Source organism: Apus apus, chromosome 3 (genome assembly GCF_020740795.1).
Source record: "Apus apus isolate bApuApu2 chromosome 3, bApuApu2.pri.cur, whole genome shotgun sequence".
NCBI classification, from domain to species: domain Eukaryota; kingdom Metazoa; phylum Chordata; class Aves; order Apodiformes; family Apodidae; genus Apus; species Apus apus.
In genome coordinates, this window is record NC_067284.1 from 104,867,233 (window position 1) to 104,878,389 (window position 11,157).

The 11,157-nt window shown below is 45.2% G+C and overlaps 1 protein-coding gene across 1 annotated transcript; it reads left to right on the top strand.

Moving 5' to 3' along the window:
• The first annotated feature begins 1,303 nt into the window (after window positions 1-1,303).
• LOC127382236 (serine/threonine-protein kinase PDIK1L-like) lies at window positions 1,304-9,122 on the top strand. Its single transcript, XM_051613571.1, has 4 exons — window positions 1,304-1,849; window positions 2,894-3,110; window positions 4,879-5,131; window positions 7,195-9,122. The coding sequence occupies exons 1-3, from the start codon at window positions 1,304-1,306 to the stop codon at window positions 5,112-5,114; spliced, it is 999 nt and encodes a 332-aa protein (XP_051469531.1). The 3' UTR covers window positions 5,115-5,131; window positions 7,195-9,122.
• Window positions 9,123-11,157: the final 2,035 nt, after the last annotated feature.

Here is an 11,157-nt window from a genome sequence, read left to right on the forward strand (position 1 = left end):
GCAGGGGCTTGAGGAGAGATGAGTTTAGGTGAGATGCTGGGAAGAGCAGGGCCTGAGAGGATGGTGCAGGTGGAGGAGGGGGGGAAAGGGGTGGGGGCTGGGGAAAAGGGCTGAGGTGAGGCAGGGGTTGGGGAGGAGGGGATGAGGAAGGTATGGGGCTGGACCTGTGGAGGGGCAACAGAGGGAATGGTTTGGGGAACAGGGTGGGAGAGTTGGGTGAAAAGAAACAGTTTGGAAAAGGAACACAGCTGGAGGCAGGAGGGGGATTGAGAAGGAAGCTTGGTTGAGCTGGCAAGAGGGTTGTTAGGTTTGGGGAGCTGGACAGAAGGATTGGGAAGGGTGGAGAATTTCAGGGGAAGTGGGAGCTTTGAAGGCAGCAGCAGGTGGAGTAGGGGAGAGGTTTTGAAGGGTTAAGGGGATTGCAAAAGGAACGTGGGGCATGAAAGCAGAGAAAAACTGAGTTGTGAGAGAAGAGTTAATGTATTGATTAAGGAGCAACTGGAGCAGGGAGAAGTGAGATGAGGGGCTAAAGTGGAAGGAGAGGTTAGGTTTGAGGGGGGAACTGAATGAGGGACCACGAGAATTGCAGGCAGAGCCTGTGTGGAGGACCAGGGAATGGGACAGAGAGCTTGAGGCAGAGGAGAGATGCAGAGTTAAGTCTTGAGGAGGGACTGGAATAGGGTGAGCTGGAGGAAGGAGTGACTATCAGGGCATGAACTGATAGAAAATTGACTGTGGAAGCACAGGGACATGATGTAGCTATTGATGGATAAGTACCTTTACGAGGCAGGGGGAAGGTGAGGGTGAAAGATCTAGGGCCAAACTGGCACTTCTAGCTCATTTTTATTCCTTTAAAAGTCAATTCTGGTAACAGTAAGTTCAGCTCTCACCCAGGAGGTCTTGTCTTCCCTTTCCTGCCCTGCTTAGGAAACGTGTCTACATAGATCTTTTTCTTTCTCACTGAACCTCATCTGCTGTGGACAAATCAATGTCACTTCCTAGGTGGTTGTATCCCACTGTGTGGTCAGGATTGTACTTGATAATGTCTCAAAGTTACCATGGATGGAGGTTTTTCTCTTAAAACCCTCTTTTAGCTGTTGGTCCTCATGCAGCTCCATCATACAGCGATGCCTACACCGCTAACATTGATACCAGTTGGAAGTGTTTGCAGTTGACGCTTGGTTTGGGAGAGTTTTAAGCTTTTTCTTCCCTTCTTTTCCTGGGTTTTACTGCAGGTGACCACCGACTGCCATGAGCCCAACTGTTTTCCTCTGAGTTGCTGTTCCCTGGGCTGAAGTGAGGGATGGCTACGGAAGCCAAGTACAGCATCGTGCGAGAAGTGGGCCGAGGGAGCTATGGGGTGGTTTATGAGGCCATCGTGAACCAAACCAGAAGCAAAGTGGCTGTGAAAAGGATGCACTGCAACGTGCCCGAGAACGTAGAACTGGCTCTGCAAGAATTCTGGGCCTTGCAGAGCATCCAGAGGCAACACGAAAACGTGATCCAGCTGGAGGAGTGTATTCTGCAGTACGGCCAAGTCTTTCAGCCAATTAGCCATCGTTACAGGAAGTCGGACAGTCATTTGCTGCTAATTGAGACCTGCCTGAAGGGGCGGAGGTGCATGGATCCCAAAGCTGCCTGCTTCCTCTGGTTTGTGATGGAGTTTTGTGATGGGGGCAACATGAACGAGTACCTGCTGTCCCGCAGCCCGGATGCTCAGCTGAACAACAGCTTCATGCGGCAGCTCAGCAACGCCGTGGCTTTCCTGCACAGGAACCAGATAGTGCACAGAGACCTCAAATCCGACAATATTTTGATTTCTCACGGGCAGGGAAGTCCCATAGTGAAGGTAAAGGAGTAAAAAGGGAATCAAACTTTGCTGTAACAAGCCTGTGATCTTCATGCTTGCATGTCACGTGGTTTGGAATGGGCTTGTGGCAAGTCTTGTGATACTGTAATAATCAGAACATCTGATATCACTTGTGGACTTCTTTGTTTGGGAGTCTTGGAAGGAAGCAGAGGTCACAATGGTGCATTTCTGAAACATCCTCCATCCATTGGTCATCCTGTTGAGAGGAGCGGTTCAGAGCTGTCAAACTCCTGCTCGCCAGATAATCTAAGAGCTCACAATCAGCCACAAATGAAGCAATGCTTTTTTGTTCCCTCAAACTTGAGGAACGCGCTGCCCTGTTACAACAGCTAGTGCTTCCATTATTGCTGCCTCAAGCACATATTGATATCTGGGGAGGTGGGGAATGTCTTTGTGCTTCACGTGGGTTGATGCCCTGCTTGAGGTGAAGTCTGGCCTGCTGCCTGCCTTGTAGCACCAGGCTGAAAGTCTACAGCTCCTTTTCAGAGAGCTGGAAAAGCTGGGAGTTTTGATCCTGAAAGTTCCCGTAGTTAGACATAAAATAATAGGTTGGTGCTGTGCAGATAATTAATTTCTGGACCATTCAGATCAATAATGGTATTTGTACTTCGACCCGTGGAGTTGTCAAGGGACCTTTAAATCAATGTCGTCTTAATTACTATGGATAATTAAAGGTAATGTGAGAGATTCAGTGCGCTCCCTGTGGAACAGTAGGAGCCACTTCTCCCCTAGGTGTATTTCAGGGTGTGCTTATGTTTATCAGAGTGAACTTCACTCAAAGATAACAAGCAGATACCTGTTTTGCCCAGCTTAGGAGGGGGACCAAACAGCAGGAAAGGAGTTGGGGCACGGACAGAGGAAATAATCCATGCTTTGTTTTGCTAGGGCTGTTGCCCAACAAGTGTCAGTGCCAGGATGTGGTGGATTTCATTGTGGGATTCACTGAGCTGCTCTTTGTGAAAGTGCTTGGAAACTTGATATCTGGGAATCAGTTATTTTGCTTTTCTTTGTGTTCTTCCACAGGTAGCAGATTTTGGCCTCAGCAAGGTGTGTCAGGGGAAAGGGAGTGTGAACCAGCATCGCTTCTCCTCTGCCTGTGGATCGAATTTCTACATGGCTCCAGAAGTGTGGGAAGGTCACTACACTGCCAAGGCTGACATATTTGCCCTTGGGATCATTTTCTGGGCTATGGTTGAGAGGATCACCTTCCGAGACGGGGACACTGAGAAGGAATTGCTTGGTGAGGATCAGATCAGTGCAAAGAAATCTCTCTTTCTTCAGCATGTGTTGCTCCTCATTTAGTTGGTTCTCATGCAGGGTTCCCAGGTCTTGCAGAGATATCACTAAGACAGAGGGAATGCTTTTTATATTTACAAATAGTGGGGGTTTTGGAAGATCATTTCTTCTGCCAGAAATACTCTCTGGGATTTAAAGGTTAAGGGAAAGATCACTTGTGGCTTCTCTTTTGTCAGGCCTTCCTCACTCTAAGGAAAGCTCTTCCAAAATGGATTTGGCTCTTACTGTCACTAAAGAATTGTAAGAGAAAAAACCAGTAGCTGATGGTGAGGCATCTGTCCTACAGCCTCGCTCTTTGCAGAGGATTTAGTATCTCTGAACTTCCATTTGCTCAGAAAATCTTTTAATGCTCCTACAACCAAAAAAAATCAAAACACCTTTCTGGAGCTGGGTTTATGGGTTTGCTCGTGTCCATGACTTGGTGTAACCAAGGGAAGGGATCACTCAGAGCACTGAACGGGTGTTCCAAGGAGCCAAATAATAAACTGGGAAGGGATGTTGACATGAGTTTCGTTGCCATCTGGCCGAGTTTCCTCCCAGTTCAGAGATGCAAGATCTCCCAGGGATGACTTGTCTGATGGCCTCCTCTCTCCCTCTCCCCCACCTCCTCCTTCCTACCAATCCCCCACGTACACACACGCTTGAAATACTTTGTGCTAAATGATTTCAGAGGAGTACATTGCAGTGGAAAATCCATCTCAAGAGGAGAGAATGCCAGTCATGCACATTAGCATAATAATTGAAGACATCTAAGCAGGCTCTGAGATCATTGTATATCTGTCTGTCTTTAATTGTTTCAGTTCTTTAAAGGAATTTCTACAGAGGAACTTTTAGAAGCTATTGTGCAATCCCTTTAATTATTTTTTTTCTTCATCTTCCAGTAGGCTCAGTTCTAATTCCACTATTTATTTCTTTTTAAAATGCCAAACACTGATAAATGTTTTAGTTCCTGCCTACAGAAACAAGCAAATGGCTGCAACCCAGACCAAAGCCTGAACAGATTTCATTAAAATCACTACCCTCCAGCTTGAGATAAGGAGTTTGCAGGGCCAACCTTGTCTATACCCAGCCAGGTCACTGCCTTTGAAACATTTATTCTTTGCCTGGTGCAGAGGCAGACCAGCTTGAGTGAGCAAAGCTGTTGTTACTGTCTGTTTTGGAAGCTGGTTAATCATTTTCAACAACCGGTGAAATTATTTAGATTACCAGGAGCAAATTTACATTTCCCTTCCTTAATCTTGCCGAGGAGAAGTTGGCTAATGGTAAATGGCATATGCTGGCATTTTAATTGAAAATTGTTTGACTAACTGAGCAAATAAGTTTTTTTGTAGTTAACTCTTTCAAGTCACCTCAGCTGAGCACCACCTCCTTCCCTCTCCGAGAGCTTCCGAGTCTGCTCGTAGGGGGAAATGGAGTAAAAAGGAGGAGGTTAATGCCAACAGCCCCTTCTCTGCAGAGGGCCCATGCAGCTGCTTGACAAGCAGGCTGTGCTTAAACTTGCTTCCTCTGTTCCCTCTGTGCAGCATCTGGATTACTAATTAAAAGTAAAAGCCTCTTCTGATAACAACCTCTCCCAATATTTGACTTAATAAGTGATCTGTCTGGTAATCTTTCAGCTGCTTTCCAGGTTGTCTGCCCATGCTGCACGTGACACCACTTGGTGTAGCCTTTCCTCTACCCCTGTAACCCGGCTCCTTTTGATCTGTGTTCAGGAATTTACGTCTGCCAAGGCAAGGAGCTTATTCCCCTCGGAGAAGCATTGCTGGAGAATCCCAACATGAAATTACAGATTCCCCTGAAGAACAAGAAGTCCATGCCAGAGGATCTCTGCAAGCTCCTGCATGATATGCTGGCTTTTAACCCAAAGGAAAGGTTGGATGCCTTCCAACTGGAAGTCCGAATCAGGCAAATCTCCTACGGCAAAAAGCGCCAACGCTGCGACTCCTAGAATTGAAGGACCTTCAGGTTAGTGTCTCTGTAAAGCTGCTCTCTGGTTAGATGGAGCTCACAGGGGGTTTTCTGTTACTGACCTCCTGGCCAAAGCCATCCATACAGGACCTGTAGCAGTTGTGAGAATTCAGCTGTAAAAAGATGCAGTCCCACTAGAAGAAGAAAAGGCTTTGATAAACACTTAGGAGAAGGAATTTGGTTGAAGTACATCTAACAGAGGAACTTCTGTCTCCTTCGTGGTGCTTGTTCAGGGAATTGGCTGTGCTGTCTGCTCAGGCCAGCCTGTCCTTTACCCTAAACCTCACTGATTGCCACAAACGTGGGCAAATTTCTGTCAGCACTCCAGCATTTACCTGCACTTCTTTGTTGCTCTTAGAACTAAATAAAAGCTGTAGTGGGCAAAGTTACTGTATATTCGAAGGTGTGCATCTTAAACATGGTATTCAGGTAGGAGAGTAACTGTCAGATTAAAGACATTTATTTTAATTAAAGCACTGTTAATGCTCAGAGCATATCAGAGGGCACCTGCTGATGGAGGAGCTTCCTGTCCAGAACTGTTTAATGTGGAAAGGCCTTGAAGAATGTCTTGGAAAAGGCTGGACTGGAAGCCTGGTGGTGGCCTCCTTGTGAGTTCTTGGTGGGTTACAGCAGTTACTTTTGCTCATGGATGCATGACCTTACGTTTTCTATTGCTCAGTTTCATCCCCTGTCAGCAAGAAGAAACAGTGAATGACCCTGAATGTTTCCTTGTCCTTCTTTATAACCTAATACCTCCAGCTTTGTGTCATCTGCACACTTCTAATTGTGCCAAGGCCGTTAGTGAAAACGTTAATTAAACAAGTCTGTTGCCAGTGCCAATCTTGATAAAACTCAACTCTTGCCTCTTAATTTTCAAATTATCTGTTTCAGTTTTCCCTTGGGCCAGGTTAACTGCCTTACATCTTTTTCCTAATTCCAGCCTGCTTCTGTCTATGTAATACTTCCTTGTGTGGTTGTACATCAAATGCTTTACTGAAACCTCAGTAGACAAGACCAAGCCTTCTTTTTAACTAGAAAAATCAGTTTAATAGCATAAAATGACTCAAGTAGTCTGGTGGGATCTGGGGACTCCCACCTGAACTGGTAGGTCTGGCACACTGCAATAGCAACAGTGCCACTAGTTGGCAGGCCAGCCCTGGAGTGGTTAGTGTGCTTTTTAGAGGAATTTGCAAGGATAAACAGGAAAAAACAGGCTCTAGCAGCACGGTGTCAGGCTTACTGCTGGTGACTTTCCTTTTTCATTATGAAGTCATAACAGTAAATAGGTTTACAGACTAGGTTCAGAAGAAAAATACCAGGACATATCCCTGAGAACCCTGACTTTCTCAATCCTCTTGTTTTATTTTCCTGGTTGGTAGGAAGCTTCCTCAATCCTTGCTCTTGGCCTGTAATCAGAGGGGCTGCAGCAATGACTTGCAGCACAGCGCTCCACGCCACGAGGTGCTGGTCTCATGCTGCTTAAAATGCTGTCAGCTGCTGTGCTAGTGTGGATTGAAATGAAAACCAGCTTGACTTTCTAAAATGGGATTGTCTTGAACACCAGTTCATGGATGCTTCAGGCCAGAAAATAAACTCATTTCATATCCAACTGCCCTGATCTAAAAGCAGGAGTAGAGCGGAAGCTGAGAAGGGCTTCTCACAATGCTAACTAAATTCTAGGTGCTCCAGAAGAAATTCTCCAGTAGCTAGTTTGAATCAAAGAGGAGATTCTTATTCTCCTCCCCACCCCCGCCATGCTTTGGCAATAAATTCTCCAGTGCAGGGCAGCTGAACTGTAAATCTCCTCAGAACAGTGTAAAATGCACCTAAATTCGTTTTCATTCATGAACTTAAAGACAAGGATATGGGTATAACCTGTGATTCAGGATGTCCTCAAGTTAAACATTGCTCACAACTGGGATTTGTACCGAGCAAAGCCTGTGTACCTGCCCATGCCCTTCCCTAAGTGTGCATATGCTGGTGATTGCCCCGAGGCAGAATAGCAGACCAGGGGACCTTTGGTATGGACCAAGAAGTATTTCATTTTGCAACTTCAGCAGATTTCTTTTGCAGGTGTTGTGTCCTGCTGTCATCTGGAGGCCTTGGAGATGCTGAACATTCCTTTGGGAGGAGTGGGGCAATCAGAAGACTGTTGCTGGCTTCCTGTTTTCGCCAAACGGTTTTATTTAAATGGACAATAACTTTATTTATTTGTACAGTAACTTTAAGAGGAGACCTACCAAAAAAATATTTATTTTTATGCAAATGGTCAGTGTTTTTATATTTGTGTTCTTTGACGCAGTGAGGAGCGTAGGTGAAAAGCTGGCTGAGGTGACTTTTGACTGTCTGGCCACAAACGGCGCAGTCATCGAGGACTCTTTGGACTCGTTCCCTTTAAGCCCCCCTTTTGTTGCCATCCTGTGACTGCCCTTTCAAAGGACAGCAAAGAAACAGGCAGAAACCTGCCTGCAGACCAACTTCATTGCCCCATCGTGTGTTGACCACCTTTCCAGCTCTGCCTTCTCACTCATAACACCATGTGGCTTGTCCTTGGTGCAGCAGTTGTCTTTGTGAGGTTTAACTGGAGCTTTTTTTTGTGTGTGGTTCTTCTCTCCATGGTCCTTGGGCCACGTAACTGGGTGATGTCTGCTGAATGAGCTGGCAGAGCGTTCAGTGTCTATTCTGAAAAGTTTTGAGCAGAAACAAAAATGTATTTCCTTCACAGTAGCTTCTGAATATTCTTGCTTAGATTAACTAAAATGCTTTCTTAAAATAAATACAAAGAATGTTAAAGATGCCAACTCTTGATTAGAACGTATGCGTCACTAACACTTAAAGTAGTTTAAGGAATCATGCTTCCTGCTGTGTTAGCTGCTTGTGCCAGCTGTTCTTTCAAGGGAAATGAAAAGGACTGAACTGGAATCTTGGCAGGTAAACAGGGAGTCGAATTTGCACCCAGTTTGAAAAACAGTTTAATGTCTCCGTAAACTTGCTGCTCCTCTTTGCTTTTTCTGAAGTACCTGGGAGTTCCTGGAAAAGGTTCATCCTGTGCTGGAGGTGACGTAGTGTCCTTCAGAGACAGCTGCCTTTTGTTGGAAAGGAATGAGCTGCCAGAAGAAAGGCAACACGGTGAGCCCCTCTGTGCCACACAGAAGACAGAAGCACATCTGCTTCTGTTAGAAACAATTATCTATTTCTTCCCCCTGTTCTGCTCTACTAAGACTGTGGCTGCAATTCCGAAGACTCTGTTTTAAGCAGTGCTTAAATTCATGGAGACGGTCTGTCTTCCTGCCATGTCTTTATGCAGAGGCTCCACTGGCCTTCCATGAGGAAGAATAACAATTTCTCACCTGCTCCTTTAGACTGTAAGATACTTTTTTGGCTTGCACAAACAAGTATGAATTGACCCCTGTCCCTAGAGCAGGCAACGATTGGACTAACAGGAGTGGTCCCTGAAATGAGCTGTTGCAGGGACATGTGGAAATTGAATTGTTAAACTTCAATTTTGAATTTAGAGAATCTCTGATTTGATAGTGCCAGTGCATTACTGTGGGCAGCAAGGATAGACACTGTTTGCTTTGAAGCTCATTCAGCTCCTGACACCTCAGTGCTGACAGACCATGTGGTGACTGGAAACGAGCTGGAAAAGGGGGTCTGGATCTTTTGTTCCTTTACCCACCACAACTCTCTTGCTGCTTTATGCCACCTCAGAGCATGCTGCTGCTCTTCCAGTGCTGTTTCCAGTTGAGACCAGGTCCATTTTTCTAGAATACAGATGAGTTTTGGCATACCCTTACAACACCTGAGAAAATTGTGGGGCAGAAGAATGGCTGTTTATTAATTTTCTTCTTAATTTTGCCATGCTAGGTGAGTCACCTCCCAGCTTTTAGATACTTTTATTATTTAGTTTCTGCTTAGGCTTTAATTGCTTGAAATTCTGTACTTTATAAATTAATAAAACACTGTTTTTTTACTAATGCATACAAAAGTGTAGTAGTACTGAGCATCTTTTTAGAATCATGTGCCATCTTTTTTTTTTTTTTTTAAGGTACTACAATTTATTAGAACTTATTCCAATACCTGGGGAATTGGTAAATGAACATGTGCAATGACAACCTCTAATTTAAGTGACTGAAAGGGGCGTGGAGGGAGAATCCTGGAGCTGCTGCATGGAGCTCTCTGAAAACAAGCTTGGTATTCAAAAGTGATCTAAAGGGTAAATGTAAAGTCTGCAGCTGGGGAAGGAACAGAATAAAAACGGGGAGCACATGAATCCATGGTGTTCTGTTTCAAAAGCTCCATGCAGCTCATTAATCATAATATAGCTGAGGAAAAAACCACCAACAACAAAAAAACCCCACAACAAAACACAGAAGTTTGTGAAAGACCTACAATTTGGGAATGGGGATTGGGAAGTTGGTTAAAATATGTGTGTTGTGGGGAAGACAAACTCCTATTTATGGAATGCAAGCTTCCCTCCCCACCATGCTATAGGAACTTTTGCACAGCACTGAGCTGAAATGCTAAACTCCCTGGTGAGAGCAGGAGTGTCAGAGGGCTTAAATCATATATATTTGTGGAAGATAAATCCATGAGCAGTTACTGAATGGTGATGTAGAGCAACCTGGGTTCAGGGAGGTCCTAAACCCATTGTTCAGCTGCTGCTGGAGCTGCTCTCTCTGTGTTGCCCTGTTTCTAGATGTTTTTTCTTCCAGCTCCTGGGGATGCTGCTGCTGCTGCTGCTGTCCTTTCTCACCACACAGCCCCAAAGCCCAAATATTGCTGCCAGTCACTCCTGCCATGGGAAAGCAGCTTGATCTTGGTGAAAACAGCTGCTTTCATGACTGGAGGAAGACATTTGCCTGCGATAGCTGCTTATGTAGCTTCGTGTTTAGGAAGAGAAGGGTGCTGTCAAGGGCACCAGGGCTGCAAGGGGGTGCCTGGGCTTTGACACTTGATTTTTTTCCCTAGGCCAGAGCACAGGCAGTGGTCTCTAGCGATGTGGCACTCCATTTCTTTTTATCTACAGTCATAATCTCTTGAAGACAAAAGAATGGTGAAAAATGGATGATGTGGATGTATGATTCAGCTTTGTATTCCAAGTGAACAGCTAGAGACGAGGAAGGTTTGTTCTGCTTTGGTGGGTAAAAATGTGTAAGTTCTTTCTCCATTTTGCTCCTCTGCCCTGCAATGAGCCTCATGTTTGTGGGAACAGCCTCTAAATGCCAGAGTTGTCCATCGAGGCAGGCAGTTTAATTGATTGCTTTGGATTAAGGATGCTTCAGACTAGTTATTATTTTTTTTTTTTCAATGGGACAAATACCATCACTCACAGTGATGCAAGATAGCTGAGGGCTGACTTTAGCTAGGGAAGAATTAAATACTGCCATCCCCAGTCAGGATCAAGTCAATCAATACTGGTCTATTTTTCTTTAAAATTAAGCAAAGTCTCCAAATCATTCATTAGCAGAATCCTCCATTCATCATAAATCCCAGCACATCTTGCCAGACAATGGAAGCTCTTTTTTTCCCCATGTCTCTTAAATACATTATCATGGCTGGTTGTCTCACAGCTGCTGGGAAGCAGGGGGTTTTTTTTGTTTGTTTTGTTTGTTTGTTTGTTTTTCCCTTTTGGGTGTTTGTGGGGTTTTTTGTTTTTGTTTTTTTTGACTAAATAAATTCACAGGTCTGTTTAATTCTAGAGACTAAGGAAGGTGCTCCAGACACTGAGCAGTTATCTGCAGGCAACCAACATGCAGCTGGGGGAGGGGAAAGGGGGGGTGGAGGTGTCGATCATTCCAAGGGGAGTGGGACACAGGAGCTGCTTGGATTAAGTGTCTCATCTCAGCAGGGGCTCCGGACGAGATAAGGAAAAGCAGCTTTGCTGCCCTCTTCCAGAGGCTGGGGAAGGAGGAGGAGCCTCAGTGAAAGCTGCAGGCCTTGGCCTCGTGCTCCTGCGATCCCCGTTCAGTGGCAAGAACCGTTCCCTTTGAGAGGGGCTCGGAGGAAGAATTTAATTTCTT

Excerpts from the sequence above, each read along its gene's own strand:
- LOC127382236 (XM_051613571.1), top strand. The coding sequence starts at position 1,304 with ATGGCTACGGAAGCCAAGTACAGCATCGTGCGAGAAGTGGGCCGAGGG. Across the intron at positions 1,850-2,893 it reads AGGGAAGTCCCATAGTGAAG|GTAGCAGATTTTGGCCTCAG; the intron begins GTAAAGGAGTAA and ends GTTCTTCCACAG. Across the intron at positions 3,111-4,878 it reads CACTGAGAAGGAATTGCTTG|GAATTTACGTCTGCCAAGGC; the intron begins GTGAGGATCAGA and ends ATCTGTGTTCAG.